This window comes from Corythoichthys intestinalis, chromosome 11 (assembly GCF_030265065.1).
Source record: "Corythoichthys intestinalis isolate RoL2023-P3 chromosome 11, ASM3026506v1, whole genome shotgun sequence".
In the NCBI taxonomy this organism is placed as follows: domain Eukaryota; kingdom Metazoa; phylum Chordata; class Actinopteri; order Syngnathiformes; family Syngnathidae; genus Corythoichthys; species Corythoichthys intestinalis.
In genome coordinates this window covers 53359379-53385051 of record NC_080405.1, presented here as the reverse complement: position 1 = coordinate 53385051, position 25673 = coordinate 53359379, and the positions used below count along the sequence as shown (strand labels likewise).

The 25673-nt window shown below is 37.4% G+C and overlaps 1 protein-coding gene across 2 annotated transcripts in view; it reads left to right on the top strand.

Annotated features, from left to right (window-relative positions):
• The window catches only part of bcorl1 (BCL6 corepressor-like 1), a 54851-nt gene extending 45222 nt beyond the window's left edge, over positions 1-9629 (top strand). Inside the window, exons 8-13 of one of the 2 annotated variants that reach the window (XM_057850974.1) lie at positions 2171-2431; positions 2502-2668; positions 2816-2961; positions 4162-4239; positions 6713-6872; positions 8777-9629. In XM_057850974.1, the coding sequence (XP_057706957.1) occupies positions 2171-2431; positions 2502-2668; positions 2816-2961; positions 4162-4239; positions 6713-6872; positions 8777-9089 (1125 nt within the window). In that variant the 3' untranslated portion in view covers positions 9090-9629. The remainder of the gene's footprint in view (positions 1-2170; positions 2432-2501; positions 2669-2815; positions 2962-4161; positions 4240-6712; positions 6873-8776) is intronic. The other variant, XM_057850975.1, reaches the window with a different exon arrangement.
• Positions 9630-25673: the final 16044 nt, after the last annotated feature.

The following is a 25673-nucleotide window of genomic DNA, read 5'->3' as shown; positions in this document are numbered from 1 at the left end:
CAACAGGAAGTTACCCAATATAAACAGGAAGTGACCCCAAACAATAGGAAGTGCCCCAATATGAACGAGTGACCTTGAAATGCTGCATAATCAACAGAAAGTGATGGAAAATCAAATCGGAAGTGACTCCAAAATGCCTCAAAATCAACAGAAAGTGACCCGATATCAACAGGAAGTGACCTCAAAATGACAAAAGTCAACAGGAAGTGACCCAATATAAACAGGAAGTGACCCCAAAACAACAAGAAATGACCCAGTATGAACAAGTGACCCCGAAATGCTGCATAATCAACAGGAAGTCACGCGAAATCAACAGGAAGTGACCCAGAAATGCCTCAAAATTAATAATATGTGACTTGATATCAACTGGATGTGACCCAGAAATGACCCAGAGTCAAAACGAAGTTACCCAGTATATACAGGAAGTGACCCCAAAACAACAGGAAGTGATGTAATATGAACAAGCGACCCTGAAATGCCGCATAATGAACAGGAAGTGACGGAAAATCCATCGGAAGTGACCCCGAAATGCCTTGAAATCAATAGAAAGTGACCTGATATCAACAGGTAGTTACCCAGAAATGACCCAAAGTCAACAGGAAGTTACCCAATATGAATAGGAAGTGGCCCCAAAACAACAGGAAGTGATCAATATGAACAAGTGACCCCAAAATTCCTCAAAATCAACAGAAAGTGATCTGATATAAACAGGAAGTGACCCAATATGAACAAGTGACCCAGAAATGGCCCAAAATCAACAGGAAGTTACCCCACATGAACAGGAAGTGACCTCAAAACAATAGGAAGTGCCCCAATATGAACGAGTGACCTTGAAATGCCGCATAATCAACAGAAAGTGATGGAAAATCAAATCGGAAGTGACTCCGAAATGCCTCAAAATCAACAGAAAGTGTCCCGATATCAACAGGAAGTGACCTGGAAATGACCAATGTCAACAGGAAGTGACCCAATATAAACAGGAAGTGACCCCAAAACAACAAGAAATGACCCAGTATGAACAAGTGACCCTGAAATGCCCAATACTCAACAGGAAGTGATGCGAAATCAACAGGAAGTGACCCCGAAATGCCTCAAAATCAATAAAAAGTGACCTGATATCAACAGGAAGTGACCCTGGAATGCCCCCAAATCAACAGGAAGCGACCTAATATGAACAAGTAACCCCGAAATGCCCCATAATGAACAGGAAGTGACTGAAAATTAATCGGAAGTGACCCCCGAAATGCCTTAAAATCAATAGAAAGCAACCTGATATCAACAGGAAGTGACCCAGAGATGACCCAAAGTCAACAGGAAGTTGCCTGATATAAACAGGAAGTAACCCCAAAACAACAGGAAGTGACTCAATATGATTAGGTGACCCCGAAGTGCTCCATAATTAACAGGAAGTGATGTGAAATCAACAGAAGGTGACCCTGAAATGCCTCAAAATCAATAAAAAGTGACCTGATATCAACAGGAAGTGATTTGGAAATGACACAAGATCAATAGAGGTGACCTGATAACAACAGGAAGTGACCATGGAATGCCCCCAAATCAACAGGAAGCGATCTAATATGAACAAGTGACCCCCAAATTCCCCATAATGAACAGGAAGTGACTCAAAATTTATCGGAAGTGACCCCGAAATGCCTTAAAATCAATAGAAAGCGACCTGATATCAACAGGAAGTGACCCAGACATGACCCAAAGTCAACAGGAAGTTACCCGATATAAACAGGAAGTGACCCCAAAACAACAGGAAGTGACTCAATATGATCAGGTGACCCCGAAGTGCCGCATAATAAACAGGAAGTGATGTGAAATCAACAGGAAGTGACCCCGAAATGCCTCAAAGTCAATAAAAAGTGACCCGATATCAACAGGAAGTGACCCCGAAATGACACCAGATCAATAGAAGTGACCTGATATCAACAGGAAACGACCCCGAGATGACCCAAAGTCAACAGGAAGTTGCCCGATATAAACAGGAAGTGACCCCAAAACAACAGGAAGTGATCCAATATGAACAAGTGACCCCGAAATGCCTCTAAATCAATAGAAAGTGAACTGACATCAACAGGAAGTGTCGTGCCAGAGGAGGTAATTCCGCCCCTTGAAGTGCCCCATTTGACGTGAGTCGTTACTCCTCTCTATTCCTGTGTCGTAGACAAAGACCAAACGTGGCAGTTTGGGCAAACGCGGCGCCTCGGCGGCTCTGAGCGAGGACGCCGGCACGGAGAACGGTAGCCCACCGCCCCACGCCAGGAGCCTGCCGTCATCGCCGTCCGGCAAAAAGAGCTCGTCGGGGAAAACCGGCAGCCCGGAATCCCCTCCCAAAAGGCCCGTCCCTCCCGAGGTGCGGCGGCTGATCGTCAACAAAAACGCCGGGGAGACGTTGCTCCAACGCGCCGCCCGTTTGGGTTATCAGGTAATGCTATCTAAATGTGAGTACATCATTGGACAATCCTTTGACTTTTTTTTCTGTGCTGATTTAACAGGAAGTGGTGCAGTACTGCTTAGAAAAGGATATCAGGGAGGTGAATCGGCGGGACAACGCGGGCTACACCGCCCTCCACGAGGCGTCGTCTCGAGGTTGGACTCAGATCGTCCAGATGTTGCTCAAACACGGCGCCGACGTAAACTGCAGCGCTCAGGATGGTACACGGTAGGGTTTCTCTAGTTCTTTTCTAAAAGTAGCTTATGTTCAGTTTGGGTGATGATATTTGGTAATTTTGCACCACCTAGTGGCCAGTGTTCCAAAATGAAGTTGTAGTTATCTATGCTGAATTGATTTGGCTTTTCTTGCCCACAGACCGCTTCACGACGCAGTGGCGAGCGACAACCTTCCCATAGTGTGGCTGCTCCTCAATCACGGCGCCGACCCGACACTGGCCACTTACTCGGGCCACACGCCGGTCAAACTGGCACAGAGCGCCACCATGAAGACCTTCCTTACAGGTGAGTGCCTCAAATTCTGGGTTAGTTAACTCAGCGTTAACTACATATTAATTACCACGGTGAATTATTTTAACTGCCATTAACTTAAAGTATCGTGAGTGAAGATAGATTCATATTCCATGAATGTGACAGTACATTTCAAATCAAAGTGTGCTTTTGAATTCAAAATACACATTGTGATTAGTAGGAATCTATCTCAGAGTTCATCATTTTAACGGCGTTAGACGTTTGAACTGGGAAGGTCGGCAGCCAGCCTCTGCCAGTTCAAATGGATCGGACGTTTATCGCAGTCAATGGCAGCCATTGAGTGAATTTGAGTCAATATATATTATTATCTCGTTAGAATGGCACTGTAGTATGTTTGAAATAGAATTGTGTGTGTTAATTAGTACTGCTTTTGAATTCATCATTGTATAGAATAGATTAACTGGGATTCATTTCGTGATTAATTGCGATTAAAATTAGCAACCATTGCCGAGCTGCATGATGGATGGATGGATGGATGGATGGATGGATGGATGGATGAGCTGTGTTACAGATGGGCGAACTGTGTTATGACGGATGACCTTTGTTATGGATGAATGAGCTGTGTTATGGATGGATGGATGACCTTTGTCATGGATGAGATGTGTTATGTATGAATGAGCTGTGTTACGCATGGATGGGTGGATGGATGACCTGTGTAATGGATGGACGGATAATAAAATATATCAAAAGGGATTTAGCTAATTTGCTTTTCGTATTGAGAGAGTATGTGCTGTGGTAGTCCAATTGGATTGGACGTTCGTCGCCTTCACTGATAGAAAAACAAGGAAATAATCTTATGGAAGGCTGTTAAACAGTTATACTCTAGGTTGTTGTTGTTTAATTAGCAATATACCCTTTGAAATATTGACGTGTTTTCTGTTGCATCTCTTCATAATTTACTGTATAATTGCTCCTTTCAGACCCACTTTGATGATATTCAATCAGAAATGTCTCAATTGCTACTGATCATTTTAGGATTTGGCTCGCTGTGGGCTTTACAACTGCCTTCATAGTGTTCAATAGAAAGTGTTAGTTGAATCAAGATGGAAAAAGTTGGGGAAAAGTCAGAAAATATATGAAGTTTAGGAGCTGGAATGTCCACTGCATCTACATTTGATCTCATTTGTCAGCATCTCAATCGTAGTAGTACTAGTGTGCTCCCTGTTTTTCCAGAGTATTTCACCGATCTGGAGGGGCGCAGCGAGCACGATTCCACTTTGCACTGGGACTTCTACAGCAGCTCCTTGTTTGGTAAGTCAGAAAACAGGATCGACACTCCTGTTTGCCAGTTAGCAAACATGTCGGCAAAAAAGACGAGCTAAGGCTTGTTTGAGTAATAGTGGTAATTGTGTGCAGGGAATGTGAAATACAGCGAGAACCAAAAGTGGTATTTGCCATGTGTCAAAATTGATTTTGCCATGTGGCATTTTTTTTTCCGCCATGTGGCAAAATTGATTTTTTTTTTTTTTGCCATGTGCCATTTTTTTTGCAATGTGACAAAATTTATTTTGACATGTGGCAATTTTTTGGGAATGGGGCAAAAAGGATTTTGGTTTGTGGCTTTTTTTTTTTTTTTTTTTTTTGTATGTAGCATTTTTTGGGGCTATGTGGCATTTTTGCAGACCATGCATGTCCATGCCATTGACGGCTTTGCACGTCCAAATTTTCATGTCACATTTCCAAATGTCAATGTGCTCTAATGTAAAGTGTATGGTCAAAAATCACAACCACACATTTTCCTGCCATTTAAAAAAATGGAAAATTTGGACGTTCATAGCTGTCAATGGCATCGCCTGACTTGGGTGCCAGTTGCATGTCAATGCGCTGCAATGTAAAGTGTATGATCAAAAATCACAACCACACATTTTTCTGCCATTTAATATGAATGGAAAATTTGGACGTGTATAGCCGTTAATGGCATGGATGTGCATGGCCTGCAAAAATACCCCCAAAAATGCAACAAATCAAAATCAATTTTGCCACATGGCAAAATAATGCCCCATGGCAAAATCAGTTTTGCCACATGGCAAAAAATGCCACATGGCAAAAAAAATTCAAAATGGCAAAATCAATTTTGCCACATGGCAAAGGAAAGGCCACATGGCAAAATCAATTTTGTCAAATGGCTAAAAAAGCCACATTTTCAAAATCAATTTTGTCACCTGGCAAAGAAAAATCCCACATGGTGAAATCCATTTTGCCAAATGGCAAAAAAATGCCCCATGGCAAAACCAATTTTGCCCATGGCAAATCCATATTTGCCACATGGCAAATCCATATTTGCCACACTGCGAAAAAATGCCACATGGCAAATCCATATTTGCCACACGGCGAAAAAATGCCACATGGCAAAAAAAATGCAATATGGCAAAATCAATTTTGCCACATGGCAAAGGAAATGCCACATTGCAATGTCAATTTTGCCAGATGGCAAAGATATGCCACATGGCAAAATCAATTTTGTCAAATGGCAAAAAAATGCCACATTTTCAAAATCAACTTTGCCACATGGCAAAGAAAAATGCCACATGGCAAAATCCAATTTGCTACATGGCAAAAAATGCCACATGGAAAAAGAAATGCCACATTGCAATATCAATTTGGCCACATGGCAAAGAAATGCCACATGGCAAAATCAATTTTGTCAAATGGCAAAAAAATGCCACATTTTCAAAACCAACTTTGCCACATGGCAAAGAAAAATGCCACATGGCAAAATCCAATTTGCTACATGGCAAAAAATGCCACATGGAAAAAGAAATGCCACATTGCAATATCAATTTGGCCACATGGCAAAGAAATGCCACATGGCAAAATCAATTTTGTCAAATGGCAAAAAAATGCCACATTTTCAAAATCAACTTTGCTACATGGCAAAGAAAAATGCCACATGGCAAAATCCAATTTGCTACATGGCAAAAAATGCCACATGGAAAAAGAAATGCCACATTGCAATATCAATTTGGCCACATGGCAAAGAAATGCCACATGGCAAAATCAATTTTGTCAAATGGCAAAAAAATGCCACATTTTCAAAATCAACTTTGCTACATGGCAAAGAAAAATGCCACATGGCAAAATCCAATTTGCTACATGGCAAAAAATGCCACATGGAAAAAGAAATGCCACATTGCAATATCAATTTGGCCACATGGCCAAGAAATGCCACATTACAATATCAATTTTACCACATGGCAAAGAAATGCCACATGGCAAAATCAATTTTGCCACATGGCAAAAAAAAAAATGCTACATGGCAAAATCCAATTTGCCTCATGACAAAAAATGCCACATGGCAAAAAAAATGCAACACGGCAAATCCATATTTACCACATGGCAAAAAAAAAATGCAACATGGCAAAATCAATTTTGCCACATGGCAAAAGAAATGCCACATGGCAAAATCCAATTTGCCTCATGACAAAGAATGCCACATGGCAAAAAAAATGCAACACGGCAAATCCATATTTACCACATGGCAAAAAAAATGCAACATGGCAAAAGAAATGCCACATGGCAAAATCCAATTTGCCACATGGCAAAAAAATGCCACATGGCGAAATCCATTTTGCCACATGGCAGATACATCTCATCGTTCTCGGCCCTGCTGAGGAATGTTGAAACAAGTTTTCTGATGGTTCTTTCTGCGTTTCTGAAATGTAATTCTTTTTGTTGATGCGATGCGATGCACTATTAACTCTTAACGTCTCGGTCCCCCTCGCAGAGACGACGGGCGAGGAGCCCTGCTGGGACTTCCTGCTGTCGGAACAAAGCCAAGAGTCAGCGGAAGGCGATCGAGATTTCAACAAAGACAGCCTGGTGTTCGAGTTCTCCTCGGAACCCCTCCTGCCCTGCTACCACGTGCAGGTCTCTGTAACGCAGGGGTGAGTGAACACGCTGGCTTCAAATGGATATTTCCACACTGAAAAAATGCCATTTCTGTACATCTTCAGACCCTTGCTATTAATTTTGGGGCGTTAGACGTCCATTTCATTTAGACTTGGAAGGGGGAATGAACGTTCAGCAGTGGTAATGACTGACTTTTCATCCTTCTGCTGTGAGTTCATCAGTAGTAGATGTCCAATCCGTTTGGAGTTCGCTGCCATTACTTCCACTTCAAACGGATTGGACGTCTATGACCGTCAGTGGCAGCCAATGCCAGACATTTTGGGGCATTTCACATCATTTCCTGTTGCTTTTGAGGTATTTACAGGCCACTTTATGTTGATTTTGGTTTACCGGGGCATTTTACCTCACTTCCTGTCAATTTTCGGGCACTTCCTGTTGTTTATGAGGCATTTACGGTTCACTTCCTGTTAATTTTGGGACATTTATGGGTCACTTCCTGTTGATTTTGGGTTACTGTGGCATTTCACGTCATTTCCTGTGGATTTTGGGGTATTTAGAGGTCTCTTCCTGTTGATGTTTGGCCATTTACGGGTCACTTCCTGTTGATTTTGGATTACAGTGGCATTTCACGTCATTCCTGTAGATTGGGGGGCATTTGCAGGACACTTCCTGTTGATTTTGGGTTACTGTGGCATTTCACATCATTTCCTGGTCGCTTCATGCTTATTTTGGTTTACTTGATTTTGGGTTACAAGGGCATTTGACGTCATTTCCTGTTGATTTTGGGGAATTTGCGGGTCACTTCCTGTTGATTTTGGGTTAGTGTGGCATTTCACATCATTTCCTGTTGATTTTTGGGCATTTACAGGTCGCTTCATGCTTATTTTGGTTTACAGTGGCATTTCAGGTCACTTCCTGTTGATTTTCCGTCACTTCCTGTTGGTTTTGAGGCATTTACGGTTCACTTCCTGTTGATTTATGGTTACAAGGGCATTTGATGTCATTTCCTGTTGGTTTTGGGACATTTACGGGTCACTACCTGTTGATTTTTGGACATTCACATGTCACTTCCTGTTGATTTTGGGTTACTGTGGCATTTCACATAATTTCCTGTTGATTTTGGGGCATTTAAAGGTCACTTCCTGTTGATTTTGGGGCATTTTCAAGTCACTTTCTGTTAATTCTAGAGCATTTATGGGTCACTTCCAGTTGATTTTGGGTTAGTGTGGCATTTTATATCATTCCTGTTGATTTTGGGGCATTTACAGGTCTCTTCCTGTTGATTTTGGCTCACTGGGCAGTGGCGCCCTCAGAAATTTTTCATGGGGCCACTTAAAATCTTGGTGTGGCCAAAACTAAAAGCCATAATTTCAGCTTTTCATTATATTATTGCAGTAAAAAGGTCAGGGGAAAACTATCAGAAAGACTTAAGGACACTGCTACTGATATACTTTGGTGTATTGTGTAATATTTGATGTTACTAATGATTTATTGTGCATAGTCCATAACTGTCCAGTCAACATTTTGAGTTCCACAACAATTCTGTTTCATCGTGTTATGTATATATTAGGCATAAGGTGTACATTTAACTAAGGCTGTCAAACGATACATACATATAATAATACATATAATTAAACGAATTCGAGGCAGCAAAATTTGAATCGAAGCTTTTTTTTTCTAATCGAATGACTCGATTTAGTCGATTAATCATCGCAGCAACACAAATGTATGAACGCGACGATAAATCGCAGCTGGGAAAATAACCGGCCTCATTTTTATTTACCGTGCGATCACTTGACTTAGTTGCGACAGGCTTAGTTGTTTGTTCTTCTCCTCTTCTGTCTGCTTCCTTCCTTTCTGTCCCCTCATAAGTGTTAAAAAGAAAAATAAATGCAATTCTCCATCTTTCTGAAACTTGTTCTTGTTGTCACCCCTGCAGCTTCTGCAACTGGTTCCTACTTTCGGACGTGTTGAAACGTCTGAAGATGTCCGCGCGAATCTTCCGTGCCCGCCACCCTCACTTGGAGGTGGCCAGCCTGTCCCGCGCCGAACTGGGGCGGCAAATTCTCGTCAGTCAAGTGGGCTCCCCGCTGGATTCCCCCGGCGAGGACGGAGAAGACGAAGACGACGAGAGGGAAGACGGGATGGTGGACTTGGTGCTCTGCGTTCCGGAGGTCCAAAGACTGCTGGGCTCCTCCATTCACATCTTGCAAGACGACGAAGACGAGGAGGAGAAGCCGGGCGATCGGTAGCGACGAACTGGAATATTTCCGTCCGAGCTCTCAAATGTTCAGGTTCCTCACTTGGTCTACAGAGACGCAATAGACAAAACGCCTTCATTTTCCTCCTCTCGCTTGAGGCGGACGGACCTCAGAGCTGCAACGACACAGTCTCGCCGAATCATTTTTTGGGGACTTTTCACGTGCGGCTGTATTTTTTTCCCCCCTCGTTTTGTCGTGCTTTATTTAATGTTCCTTAATATATTTGACCCGTCGTGTTTGGAAACGTTGCTTCGTACGGTCGGCGCTTCGACTTCTTATTAGGATCCCTTTATACCCCCCCGATCCCGGTTTGAGAACAGTATTTGAGCGGAAAGTACAGTTTTATTGTACTGGTGCTATACTAGATTTTTGTGTTGACAATCAATGGAAGTTTTGGTTTGGAATCACAAACTTAATAAAGGAAAAAAATATTTAAGAGACATTATGGAAGCAGAATTGAGTCGAAAACAAATGTGAGCCGACTTGCGTAAGACTTTTGATTCTTTTATAAGAAATTCAAAATAAAGCATGATTGGAAATCATGGTATTTTTTTTCATCCGTGCCTTTGTTTAGGTTTGCGTAGGGACGGTAAGCAGGGCCGGCCCAGGCCATTTGGGGGCCCTAAGCAAAATAATGCAAAGGGGCCCATATTTTTGGCCCACCATTTCGTCACAGTGCATTGTGAAACCCATACATGCAATCCAACCCATGCGTCCTTATTTTGTATATTAATCAGATTTTGTTGCACTGCATACTTCAAACTTCCAAGAAGAACTTCAAAGAAGTTAAGGAATAACTTTTATTTTTTTAGGCTTGTAATCAAGTATCAAAACTCAGAAAAGTCAAATAAAGCAAATTAAACAATTGCCAATTTGGGGCCCCCTAGTGGTCAGGGGCCCTAAGCAGCTGCATAGTCTGCGTATAGGCTGGGCCGGCCCTGACGGTAAGGACGTATAACACTAGCAACTTTTCGGGATAGTCAACTTGTCCCCACCAACTTTGACGACCTTATACAGTGCCCTCCATAATTATTTGATTTTTACTTTCTGATATTTTTTTTTCTAAACAATATGGGACCTTAATGGAAAAAAAGAGAAAAATCCAACCTTCAATACTAGTGCATTTATTCAGTGGGGAAAAAATCCTACATAAAGAAATAATTATTTGACATCAAATAATGTGTGTCTCAATTATTAGCACCCCTGGTGTTAATACTTTGTACAACCCCTCTTTTGCCAACAAAACAAGGTGTGGGGACGGAGATGGCCATGGAAGGAGCTTGATTTTGTGTCCGGTGAACCATTTCTGTGTAGATTTGGCCATATGTTTCGTGTCAATGTCTTGCTGAAAGACCCAGTGACGACCTAGCTTCAGCTTTCGGGCAGAGGGCAACAGATTTTGATTTAAAATGTCCTGGTATTTCAAAGCATTCATGATGCCATGCACCCTAACAAGGTTCCCAGGGCTTTTGGAAGTGAAACAGCCCCACAGCATCACTGACCCACCCCCATACTTCACAGTTTTCATTATATTATTGCAGTAAAAAGGTCAGGAGAAAACTATCAGAAAGACTTAAGGACACGGCTACTGATATACTTTGGTGTATTGTGTAATATTTGATGTTACTAACGATTTAATGTGCATAGTCCATAACTGTCCAGTCAACATTTTGAGTTCCACAACAATTCTGTTTTATTGCGTTATGTATACATTATGCATAAGCTGTACATTTAACTAGGGCTGTCAAACGATTACAATTTTTAATCGAGTTAATCACAGCTTAAAAATTAATTAATCGCAATTCAAACCATCTCTAAAATATGCCATATTTTTCTGTAAATTATTGTTGGAGTGGAAAGAAGACTGATATATACATTCAACATACTGTACATAAGTACTGTATTTGTTTATTATATCAATAAATCCACAAGATGGCATTAACATTATTAACATTCTTTCTGTGAAAATGATTCACGGATAGAAAGACTTGTAATTCGTAAAGGATACATGTGAGTTTGTACATTGTGACTAAATATTGCCATCTAGTGTATTTGTTGAGCTTTCAGTAAATGATACTGTAGCGACTTAACTGTTCTGCCCAAATGCATGATTGGAAGTGGTGCAACCATGACTGTGTGGTGGCTGCAAATGCTATATCTTCTCTGCGTTGGGTACACTACAGGGTGTTATGAAAAAGATCAACTCCTGGCATTCTTCCCCACATCGCTTCCCATAAAAGCACGGCCCCAATGAATGCTTGCATCTACTCGACTCCGCCTCATATCTCTGTATACAAGTAAAACGGCGCCATTGTAGGCTGTTTACGGCAATGCGTGAATGAGTCGTACCGTGAATGCGTTAGTTGCGATAAATATTTTCACGTGATTAATTTAAAAAATTAATTACCGCCCGTTAACGCGATAAATTTGACAGCACTACATTTAACAAAACAAAATAAATGCATTCATTTGGGATGAAATGCATAACTGATGCTACAACAATCTAACCATATACTGGCAAGCGGGGTGGCCAGTGGGGTGGCCAACCAATTTATAGGGGTGGCGCCACTGTTTTTGAACTGTTCTGATAAGGGGCGCTGGAAGTCAGGGGTTGCTGAGGATCTTTTTTGTTTTTCCCCCAACCAAAAACAGCTGTTTAGGTCCAAATTTGCCATGCTCGCATTTTCTCCATACAATGCCACGGCCACCCCTATAATTTGGTTGGCCACCCCGCTTGCCAGTATATCGTTATATTGTTGTAGCATCAGTTATGCATTTCATCCCAAATGAATGCATTTATTTTGTTTTGTTAAATGTAGGTCTGTCAAATTTATCACGTTAACGGACGGTTATTAATTTTTTTAACTTAAACACGTGAAAATATTTATCGCAATTAATGCATTCGCTGTACGACTCACTCACTCATTGCCGCAAACAGCCTACAAGGCGCCGTTTTACTTATATACAGAGATAAGAGGCAGTGTCAGGTGAGTAGAGTAGATACAAGCATTCATTGGGGCCGTGCTTTTAATTGGCAAAAGCTTTGTCATCTCTCCCACAGCAACCACAAATATTGTGGGAAGCGACGTGGGGAAGAATGACAGGAGTTGATCTTTTTCTTAATACCCTGTAGTGTACCCAACGCAGAGAAGATATAGCATTTGCAGCCACCACACACAGTCATGGTTGCACCACTTCCCATCATGCATTTGGGCAGAACAGTTAAGTCGCTACAGTATCATTTACTGAAAGCTCAACAAATATACTAGATGGCAATATTTAGTCTCAATATACAACCTCACATTTATCCTTTCTATCCGTGGATCCCTTTAATTAAAATAATAAAGTTAATGCCATCTTGTGGATTTATTGTTATAATGAACAAATATAGTACTTATGTACAGTATGTTGAACATATATATCCGTCTTATCTTTCCATTCCAACAATAATTTACAGAAAAATATGGCATATTTTGGAGATGGTTTGAATCGCGAATAATTAATTTTTAAGCTGTGATTAACTCGATTAAAAGTTTTAATCGTTTGACAGCCCTGGTTAAATATACACCTTATGCCTAATATATACATAACATAATAAAACAGAATTGTTGTGGAGCTCAAAATCTTGACTGGACAGTTATGGACTATGCATATTAAATCATTAGTAACATCAAATATTACACAATACACCAAAGTATATCAGTAGCCGTGTCCTTAAGTCTTTCTGATAGTTTTCTCCTGACCTTTTTACTGCAATAATATAATGAAAACCTGAAATTATGGCTTTTAGTTTAGGCCACCCCAAGATTTTAAGTGGCCCCATCTGGCCACCCCTATGAAAAATTTCTGGAGGCGCCACTGTTCAAAAACACACTCAAAGTCATAAAAATATCAATGTCCGAAAAAAAAAAATCCCGAAAATGATCAAATAAGAGTTAGGCAATTATGCTTTTAGCCCAACGATTCTAAATATTTAACCTACTGTCATAACAGACCAGTCGTGAAATAGGGCACAATTGTGTACTGCTTCCGTTGTCCACTAGAGTGCGGTAAAGGCAAAGCTTTTTTTTTCAGCAGCGTCTCCACTTCACTTGGGTCCGATTTCATAGCCAGCCACAATAGTGGTTACGATTACCACTTATGATGCGAGGACACAAACCATAAAAAATCGCAACGGCTTCCAAGAAATGAGTAGAAATTCTTCTTGCATTAAAAAAGGATGGTTGCATCCAGGCTGGAGGTTGCATCATGTGAGATGTTGCAAATTCACAGCAGCTGAGCCGCACTGATGAAATACATCACATGGATTGCCCAGCTCAACTTATTTTCAGTGTGGAAAAGTTTAGCTCATTGACGCTAATAGATGGTGTTGCAAATGCACCGGTAGCATTTTTTTAGGGTTCCCGATATCGATATCGACTACCTGTGTAGCATCGTCTGATGCAGGTATTGAATGACGTCTGTTGACAAAATATATATATTATTGACTTTTAATGCTAAACTTGAAACTGCAATTTCTGGAGAAATTACAATGCGGCTTTGCTATGGCTTCCTGTTGATTTGGGGACATTTTAGGGACACGTTTTCTTGATATCAGGTCAATTCCTGTTAACTTAGGGACATTTTGGGGGACATGTGTTGATTATTAACCCAAAATTAACAGGACGTGACCTGTAAATGCTGCAGAATCAACAGGAAGTGACCCGTAAATGCCCCTAAAGGAAAAGAAAGTGACCAAAAATCAACAGGAAATGACGTAAAATTCCCTAAAATGAGCTCACTGGCTGCTATTGACGGCGTTAGACGTTTAATTTATTTTGACTGGATTGGATGTCTAGCGCCATCAATGGCACTGAAACTAGAGTAATTATAAGCTGTCTTCTGTGGACATTTACAGGTACCCTTTCTGTTCATTTTTGGGCATTTACAGGTAACTTCCTGTTGATTTTTAACCACTGCCCTCTAGTGACAACAGTGAATATGACATAACTCATTTAACATGGCTAGCTGCTCCCTGTTAAGACCAACATAAGGTAAGTTTTTGTTTAATTTTTTTTTATGCATTCTTAATTTAGTTTACAAGTATTTTTAGCCACCCTAATTTTTTAAAAATCATACTTTGGGGAAGAAAAGTGAAAATATATGTCTTATATGAATCTCTTTCCAATGCTAAATCTGAAAAATACATTAAACACACACACACAAAAAGCATTAACCACAACAATTAATCAATTTACTAGAGTATTTCGATTAGAAAAAAAGCCTCGAATCAAAATTTGCTGCTTTGAAGTACTCGTTTAATTTAAGTGGCGTTGTAATGGCTTGTTTCCAAAGTGTTTGAACTTAGTTTTATTAATTAGGGAGGATACACTGCCCTCTAGTGAATATGGCATAACTCATTTAACAGTTGCTCCCTGTTAAGACCAACGTAAGGTAAGTTTTTGTTTTAGTTTTTTTATGCATTCATAATTTTGTTTATAAGTATATTTAGCCGCTTTTTGAGGGAGTACATGTTTGAATGATTTGTTAAGAGCATTGTAAAAACAAAGCGTTAGCAATTAAGCTAGCAGACCTTTGCTATGCAAGTTAGCCAATTGTTCTCTTGTTGTACTTAGATCCTCATTTAGTTTTATCAATTAGGGTGGATACGCTGCCCTCTAGCGGCAACAGTGAATATGATGTAACTCATTTTACAGCTGCTCCCTGTTAAGACCAACATAAGGTACGTTTTTGTCTGAGTTCATGTTTTTTATGCATTCGTAATTTAGTTTATAGCTAGCTGCTTTTTGTGGGAATACGTGTTTGAACGATTTGTTAAGAGCATTGTAAAAAAAAAAAAAAAAAAAAGTTTGCGTTTAAGCTAGCAGATTTTTGCTATGCAAGTTAGCCAATTGTTCTCTTGTTATACTTAGATGCTCATTTAATTTTTTTTTTAATTATACTTTGGGGAAAAAAAGTGAAAAGATGTCTTATATAAACCTCTTTTCAATGCTAAATCTGAATAAATACATTAAACACACACACACAAAAAAGCATTAACCGTGAAAAAAGGAGGGATCACTGTAATTCGAAGTGACCTGCAAATGCCCCAAAACGAAAAGAAGGTGACCAAAAATCATCAGAAAATGATGTGAAATGTTCATTCGGGGACATTCTCAAGTCACTTCCTCTTCAGTAACCCCAAATCAACAGAAAGTGGCCTATGAATGCCTTAAAATCAACAGGAAACAACATGAAATGCCCCAAAATAAACTCATCGCCTGGCATTGCCTGCCACTGACCGCCATTGACGTCCAATCTGTTTGAAGTGAGAGGGTTGGCAGCGAATGAACGAATGTTCATTCGCTGCCACCCTCCCAGTTCAAATGGATTGGACGTCTACTGGTGATAAACTCATTCCAATTCACAGCAGAAGCTTGTTTTTCCTCTTTATTAGTTGTTTTGTAGAATGTATCGATAATTGTTGCATCATCATATCGTGAGACCACTGTTATCATTTAAAGTTCACCATTTCATCACTATTTAGCACCCGAGTATTAAAGTGTGATGCATACAGTAGATCTTTCCATGTACGACAGAGGCGTGACATACCCGTCGAGCCCCCTGACCTGGCCCCAAGGCACAAAGCACACAGTAAACGAATCGACTTCCCTCCCTCATCCGAAAGGCTACTGGAGTTCAGTCACATCTTTATCTTCAAATATTGATAACCGTCTGCCAGATTTAAACTCTGTTTTGAAGTATGTGTACACTCTTGCTATATTTGTTTATTTTTTTACTCTCCCCCAAATCGGGTTCAAAAGTACAAAGGAGTATTACAGTCACAAAAAAACATAAGATAAAAGTCGTAATATTATGATTTATGAGTCACAATATTACATAATATTACGCGAATAAAGTTGTAATATTACGAGGGAAAAAAGGTCATAATAGTACGTAACTTTACGTAATACAAGTAAAAAGTCGTAATTTAATGTCATTATACGTAATATTACAAGACAAAAGTTGCAATATTACAAGAAAAAAGTCATCATAGTAAGTTCACGTAATATTACAAGGAAATAAGTCGGAACGTTACATGAGTTTACGTAAACATTACGAGAATACAGTGATATTACGAGAAAAAAGATCGTAATACAAGTAAAAAGTCGCAATGTAAATTTACGTAATATTAAAAGATTAAAGTTGCAAAATTACAAGAAAAAACTCATAATAGTATTTTTTCGTAATATTACGAGGAAAAAAGTCGGAATGTTACGTGATTTTACATAAACATTACGAGATTAAAGTCGTGATACAAGTAGTATGTAATTTACCTAAAAATTATGTGACTAAAATCGTAATGTCATAAAGTCGGAATGTTACGTGATTTTACGTAAACATTACGAGATTAAAGTCGTAATACAAGTAGTATGTAATGTCCCTCAAATTATGTGAATAAAATCGTAATGTCATGTCATGTTACAAAATTAAACTGAATATCACAAGAAAAAAGTCGTAATTTTACGTCTTTTTATGTAAATATTACAAGATTAAAGTCTTAGTACGTAACCTTATGTAATACACGTAAAAAGTCATAATACGTAATATTAAAAGATTAAAGTTGCAGTATTACAAGAAAAACTAATTTACAAGGAAAAAAGTCGGAATGTTGCGTGATTTTACGTAAACGTTACGAGAATAAAGTTGTAATATTACGGGAAAAAAGATCGTAATAGAATGTAACCTTACGCAATATTATAAGATTAAAGTTGTAATATTACGAGGGAAAAAAGGTCATAATAGTACGTAACTTTACGTAATACAAGTTAAAAGTCGTAATGTAATGTCATTATACGTAATATTACAATACAAAAGTTGCAATATTACAAGAAAAAAGTCATCATAGTAAGTTCATGTAATATTACGAGGAGAAAAGTCGGAACGTTACATGAGTTTACGTAAACATTACGAGAATACAGTAAAATTACGAGAAAAAAGATCGTAATAGTATGTAACCCTACGTAATACAAGTAAAAACTCGCAATTTCAATTTACGTAATATTAAAAGATTAAAGTTGCAAAATTACATGAAAAAACTCATAATAGTATTTTTTCGTAATATTACGATGAAAAAAGTCGGAATGTTACGTGATTTTACATAAACATTACGAGATTAAAGTCATGATACAAGTAGTACGTAATGTCCCTCAAATTATGTGAATAAAATCGTAATGTCATGTCATTTTACGTGATGTTACAAAATTAAACTGAATTACACAAGAAAAAGGTCGTAATTTTACGTCTTGTTATGTAAATATTACAAGATTAAAGTCTTAGTACGTAACCTTATGTAATACACGTAAAAAGTCATAATATGACATTTTACATAATATTAAAAGATTAAAGTTGCAGTATTACAAGAAAAACTCTAATTTACAAGGAAAAAAGTCGGAATGTTACGTGATTTTACGTAAACGTTACGAGAATAAAGTCGTAATATTACGGGAAAAAAGATCGTAATAGAATGTAACCTTACGTAATATTATAAGATTCCAGTTGTAATATTACGAGGGAAAAAAGGTCATAATAGTACGTAACTTTACGTAATACAAGTTAAAAGTCGTAATGTAATGTCATTATACGTAATATTACAAGACAAAAGTTGCAATATTACAAGAAAAATGTCATCATAGTAAGTTCACGTAATATTACGAGGAAAAAAGTGGCAACGTTACATGAGTTTACGTAAACATTACGAGAATACAGTAATATTACGAGAAAAAAGATCGTAATAGTATGTAACCTTACGTAATACAAGTAAAAACTCGCAATTTCAATTTACGTAATATTAAAAGATTAAAGTTGCAAAATTACTAGAAAAAACTCATAATAGTATTTTTTCATAATATTACGAGGAAAAAAGTCAGAATGTTACGTGATTTTACATAAACATTACGAGATTAAAGTCGTGATACAAGTAATACGTAATTTACCTCAAATTATGTGAATAAAATCCTAATGTCATGTCATTTTACGTGATGTTACAAAATTAAACTGAATATCACAAGAAAAAAGTCGTAATTTTACGTCTTTCTATGTAAATATTACAAGATTAAAGTCTTAATAGTACGTAACCTTACGTAATACAAGTAAAAGTCGTAATATGTCATTTTACGTAATATTTAAAGATTAAAGTTGCAGTATTACAAGAAAAACTCATTTACAAGGAAAAAAGTCGGAATGTTACGTGATTTTACATAAACATTATGAGAATAAAGTCGTAGTATTTTGGGAAAAAAACTTCGTAATAGAATGTAACCTTACGTAATATTACAAGATTAAAGTTGCAATACTAAAAGAAAAAACTCATGTTAGTAAATTTTTGTAATATTACGAGGAAAAAAGTCAGAATGTTACGTGATTTTACTAAAATATTATGAGATTAAAGTTGTAATAGTACGTAATTTATGTCAAATTAGGATAATAAAATCGTAATGTCATGTCATTTTACGTGATGTTATGAAATTAAACTGAATATAACAAGAAAAATGTCGTAAACTTATGTTATTTAATGTAAATATTATGAGATTAAAGTCTTAATAGTACTTAACCTTTCGTATTACGGGAATAAAATCGTTATTGTCATTTTACGTCATATTACGAAATTCTAAGTCTAAGTATTACGACAAAAAAGTGGTGTCAATATGAGATTAAAGTCGTAATATTACGAGAAAAAAGGTCATAATAGTATGCAGCCTTACGATATACCAGTAAAAAGTTGTAATGTTATGTCATTTTACGTAATATTTAGTTTAAAGTTATAATATTACAAGAAAAAAGTCACAATAGTAAGTGTACTAATATAGCGAGAAAAAAGTTGTAACGTTATGTGATTTTACATAAATATAACAAGATTAAAGTCGTAATTGTTCATAGATAACGTCAAATTACGAGAAAAATAATCGTAATTTTACGTTATTTTACAAAATTAAACTGAATACAACAAGAAAAAAGTTGTACTTTTACACCTTTTCGTGTAAATATTACAAGAATAAAGTCTTAATAGTACGTAACCTTACGTAATATGTGTTAAAAGTCATAATTTTATGTCATTTTATGGAATTTTACAAGATTAAAGACGCAATTGTACGTAGTTTACGTCAAATTACGAGAATAAAATCATAATGTCACGTCATTTTACGAAATTGTCTCAATATTACGAGAAAAATCTTAATTTAACGTTTTTTATGTAAATATTATGACATTAAAGTCTTAATAGTACGTAACCCTCCGTATTACAAGAGTAAAATCTTAAATGTCATTTTACGTGATATTACATAATTAAAGTCTGACGAGAAAAAAATTGTCTTATTACGAGATTAAAGTAAGTAAAGTAATATAACGAGGAAAAATGTCATAATAGTACGTAACCTTGCGTAATACAAGTAAAAAGTCGTAACATTATGTAATTTTACGTAACATTACAAGAATAAAATTGCAATATTACATGAAAAAATTCATAATAATAAGTTTACGTAATATTACAAGAAAAACAGTCATAACGTTTCGTGATTTTACGTAAACGTTAAGAGATTAAAGTCGTAATTTTACGTAATTTACGTCAAATTACGAGAATAAAATCTTAATATCATGTCATTTTACGCTATGTTACGTAATATGTGAGTCTGAATATTTCCAGAAAAAAAAGTCGGAATTTTACGTCATTTTATGTAAATACAGTGGTATGAAAAAGTATCTGAACCTTTTGGAATTTCCCACATTTCTGCATAAGATCACCATCAAATGTGATCTGATCTTTGTCAAAATGTCAAAATCTCACAGATGTAAAAACTTGTCTGTATAACGACTTAAGTTTTATGTAATATTAATAGATAACATTGACATTTTTGCACGTAATGTTATGTTAAGTTGCATAGTATTACGACTTTTATCCCATAATATTATTCTTTTTCATAACAGCATGACTTTTTCTTTGTAATATTACCATTTCTTTCTTTGTGTGGCCGTCGTACAAAAGATTGCAGCAGGGATCTACGTTTTATACATAATATTACATAAAATTACGTACATAAGACTCTTATTTTTCATAATAGTACAACTTTTATTTTGTAATATTACCACATGGCTTTATTCTCGTAGTATTACAACTTTAATCTTGTGATATTATGACTTTTTTCACATAGTACTCAATTTTTCTCTTTATTTGTATAGCCCTAATACTCCGTCGTACAAAAGATTGCAGCAGGGATCTACTTTTAGAGCGTCTAAAGGAAATTTGGACTCACTCCTCTCCTCTCTCTTCATGTAAGTCAAGCCCCGATTACATCATACGATGTCCGCGCCTCCCCACCAAGCCCCCGCTGGGCCCGCCTGCTCATTGGTGACCTGCTGCGGGCCGGCGGCCGTTTGATTGGTTAAAAAGGAGGGCAAGTCTGCACAAGACCTACTGACAGACTGACATGAAGTAGAGAAGTGAAAGAGGCCGCCCATTTGTGATGGTTCCCTTGCCGATCACACAAAACGGAGGATAAACACTTAAGCATACTGTACATTAAGGGGGTAAATCACACTACTTTGTATCCCAAACGGTTATCGATATCCCCTTGCCGAAAATCACGATATCGTTTTTAAAAACTGCAACCAAAATTGTCCACTAGAATAGTGTCTATGTTAACTCATTGGCCACCATTGACAGCGTCAAATTCTTTTTGACTGGACATGAAGGCACACAAAAGTTGTATAATTTTAGCCAAAAACATACAGTTCCACAAAAATTTGACAAATACATCCCCATTTATTTCCGATAATGAACTGAAAAAGCCTCCAAATCAACCAGATGTGACCCAGAAATGCCCCAAAATCAACAGGAAATGCCCAAAAATGTGCAGGATGTGACCCATAATCAACAGAAAGTGTCATGTGAATTCCCTTAAATTAACAAGGAAGTTTTTTTGTTAATCCATTAGCCGCCATCGAAGACGCTAGACGTCCCATTAATTTTGACTGAACATCAACGCAGACGACTGTTGGATTGAGTTTTTGCCAATAACATCCCCATTAATTTCCATTAATTTCCGATAATGACCTGATAAACCCTACAAATCTACAAGACCCAGAAATGCCCCAAAATAATCAGAATAGTTCACACAATTATCAGGAATAGCTCAAAAACGGACAGGAAGTAACACATAATCAACAGGAAGTGACCTGTAAATACCCTTAAATCAACAAATTTAATTTATATTTATTTAATAACATGTCTTATTTTTCATGTTAAATTGTTGCCTGTATATATGACAGTGTTAAGTACGGAGCCCCTAAATGGACATCGACAGAAATAAAATAAATTTAAGCAATCTGGTGCGCACCAGAATCTGGTAAACATTAGCAAGCTAGTTGCATAGCAACGGTCTGCAGCTTAAATGCCATATAATGCAAATATATTTAAAACATTTGGCTAACTTGCATAGCAAAAGTTATTACTTACTGTACATTTGTTGTAAACATTCGCAATATATAGCATTTATGATACTTACATAGCAACAGTCCGCTAGCGAGGCACGTAAACATTAGCATTATATAGCACTTAAGCTAGTTGCCTAGCAACAGTCCGCTAGCTTAAATTAGCAATAGCATTATATAGCATTTTAGCTAGCGGACTTTTGCTGTGTAAGTTAGCAAATTGTTGTAAACCTTAGCATTATATAGCATTTAAGCTAGTTGCATAGCAACAGTCTGCTAGTTATGTAAGTTAGCCAATTGTTGTAAACATTATCATTATATAGCAGTTAAGCTAGCGGATTGTTGCTATGCAACTAGCTTAAATTTTATGCAACTAGCTTAAATTTTAGCATTTAAGCTAGCGGACTGTTGCTATGTAATTAGCTTAAATGCTAAATAATTTTAATGTTTACAATAATTGGCTAATTGTTGTAAACATTAGCATTATATAGTATTTAGGCTGGCGGACTGTTGCTATGCAAATATTTGCATTATATAACATTTAAGCTAGCGGACTGTTGCTATGCAATTAGCTTAAATTCTATATAATTGTAATGTTTACAATAATTGGCTAATTGTTGTAAATATTAGCATTATATAGCATTTAGGCTGGCGGACTGTTGCTATGCAAATATTAGCATTATATAGCATTTAAGCTAGTTGCAGAGCAGTTAGCTTAAACAATTAGCCAATTGTTGACAATTAAAACACCTAGCCAATTGTTGTAAACATTAGCATTATATAGCATTTAAGCTAGTTGCATAGCAACAGTCCGCTAGCTAATGTTTATAATAATTGGCTAGGTGTTTTAATTGACACAATTAGCCAATTGTAAATATTAGCAATAGCATTATATAGCATTTTAGCTGGCAGACTTTTGCTATGTAAGTTAGCAAATTGTTGTAAACATTAGCATTATATAGCATTTAAGCTAGTTGCATAGCAACAGTCTGCTAGCTATGTAAGTTAGCCAATTGTTGTAAACATTATCATTATATAGCATTTAAGCTAGCGGACTGCTGCTATGCAACTAGCTTAAATTTTAGCATTTGAGCTAGCGGACTTTTGCTATGCAACTAGCTTAAATGTGATATAATGCTAATGTTTACAACAATTTGCTATAGCAACAGTCCGCTAGCTTAGATGCCAACAACAATTAGCCAATTGTTGACAATTAAAACACCTAGCCAATTGTTGTAAACATTAGCATTATATAGCGTTTAAGCTAGCAGACTTTTGCTACGTAATTTAGCCAATTGTCGCTATGGCTAATATTTACAACATTTGGCTAACTTACAAAGCAAAAGTCCACGAGCTTAAATGCTATTTAACACTAATGTTTACCAGATAATTTCTGGTGTGCACTTGGTGCACATCAAATTGCTTAAATTTATTTCATTTCAGTCAATGTCCCTTAGGGGCTCCGTATTAAAGAAATCCTATGTTTAGCGGTTCCACTGTACGCAAACAAGTAATTCAGTTAACTTGTTTGCTTGTACAAGGTCACGGCGCCTTGTTATAACAGCAGGGGAGACGAGGCATGACGCCTTGTCATTTCCCCACGACGTGCGTGCGAGAATATATTTAGAAGTGTGAACATCAGGCGTCAAAAGGTGTGAGAGATTCCACATCGTTAGATGAGCTGATGTCGCGTAGAAGTCATAAATCGTGAGGCTGACACGTTGTATTCCTCAGTGCGTGATCGTGTTAGCAACAAGCAAACGTATTCAGAGCTTTAAGAACGCTTTCAATAAGAGCCCACTTTTTGTTTTGTTGTTGCTACTTTTCAGATTCCAGTCAGACGACCGCTTCTCAAAGAAACGACGTATCTGGCCAAGAGAGCAGGACTTCCCCTATTTCTTTTCTGCCTTTTTTTTTCTGTTCTTTCAGAGCGGGCTGTTACATAACCCTGCAGTTTGAACGCCGTTAGCATATGTCCTCTGTGAACTCGCCGCACTGGAACATACACATTTAATACTAGATTCAAGGTCTAGTTAACTAAGGTTTAGCTAAGTACCCCCAACCAAAAAAATGACAATATATATTTTTAAATATTGTATATTTTGTATATATTGTATTTTCACAACTTTGTGATGTTTATGGTTCACCTAAAATGAGTGAATAAACATTTCCTTCCGTACATTAAAGTGGGTACGACAGGATAAAAAAAGTCTTAAATTGCATTATTATGTGAATTAGAATCATATTTTGAGACGATTCGTCTATATACAACAATTTGGCAGAGCGCAGATGTAGAGAAATTACTCATTTGACCTAAGCACACGGTCCCAGTTGAAGCCTGGGACTGTGCGTACTTTTGTGTGAGACCAAGATTGAGCTTTTTGGCAACAAACACTCTAAGTGGGTCTGGCGTGCCACGAAAGATGCGCATGCTGAAAAGCACCTCATACCCACTGTGAAGTATGGGGGTGGGTCAGTGATGCTGTGGGGCTGTTTCGCTTCCAAAGGCCCTGGGAACCTTGTTAGGATGCATGGCATCATGAATGCTTTGAAATACCAGGACATTTTAAATCAAAATATGTTGCCCTCTGCCCGAAAGCTGAAGATGGTTCGTCACTGGGTCTTTCAGCCAGACAATGACCCTAAACATATGGCCAAATCTACACAGAAATGGTTCACCAGACACAAAATCAAGCTCCTCCCATGGCCATCTCAGTCCCCAGACCTTGTTTTGTTGGCAAAAGGGGGTTGTACAAAGTATTAACACCAGGGGTGCTAATAATTGTGACACACATTATTTGATGTCAAATAATTTTTTCTTTATTTGGGATTTTTCCCACACTGAATAAATGCACTTGTATTGAAGGTTGGATTTTTCTCTTTTTGCCCATTATGGTCCATTATTATTTGAATTAAAAAAAAAATATTAGAACCTAAAAAACACATCTTTTTCAGTGGTGCCAATAATTATGGAGAGCACTGTAGCTGAGGCAAAAATCAAACTTTGCTATAAAAGTTTACAATCATCGGCAGCGTAAGTCTTTCTATACATGGATCGCTTTAACAGAATGTTAATGTTAATGCCATCTTGTTGATTTATTGTTATAATGAACAAACACAGTACTTATGTACAGTATGTTGAATGTACTGTATATAACCGTCTTGTGTCTTATCTTTCCATTCCAACAATAATTTACAGAAAAATATGGCATATTTTATAAATGGTTTGAATTGCGATTAATTACGATTAATTAATTTTTAAGCTGTGATCAACTTGATTAAAATTTTTAATCGTTTGACAGCCTTAGTTAAAAGCAAAAAAAACAAACAAACAAACAAAAACGGGCAGTTAGCATTTATTTTACGTAAATATGTCAAATGTACTGCTAGTCTAAGTCACTGTGGCGCCGCCTTGTCACCACACAGAGCTCTTTAAGTTCAAATTCTTGTGAACAAATGCTTAAATCCCTGAATTCTTTATAGATATGGACGTAAAACTGTCTCGATTCTTGGTTGAAAGCACACACACACACAAAAAAACGGGCAGTTAGCATTTATTTTACGTAAATATGGCGAATGTGCTGCTAGTCTTTAAGCTACTGTGGCGCCGCCTTGTCACCACAAAGAGCTTTTGACGTTGAAATTATTGTGAATAAATGCTTAAATCCCCGAATTCTTTATAGATATGGATGTAAAACAGTCTCACATCTTGGTTAAAAGCAAAAAAACTGGCAGTTAGCAGTTTTTCAGCGTAAATATTATGAACTATGAGGCCAATGCTGTACCGGCTAATTTCTCCCATTTATTTATTCACAACGTTTAAAAAAAACGTACGAAAATATAATAATTACCTTGAATCCTCGAACAACTCACTCTTGAGACAATCCTTCCTGTTTGTATGCGGTACAGTTTTCCTACTTTTTCAACCTAAATCCGGCGTTAGATCGTTGCGTGAGAATAATATAAGAGATAATATAAGAGAATAACTCCTCTTGATGATGGCTGACCCCCTACTTGAAAGCGAGGAGCTGTGTATGACGGGTGTGACGCATCAATATCATTATGAAGTCTATGTGGTAGCAATATCTTGGCAAGCCGCCTAAGATTGGT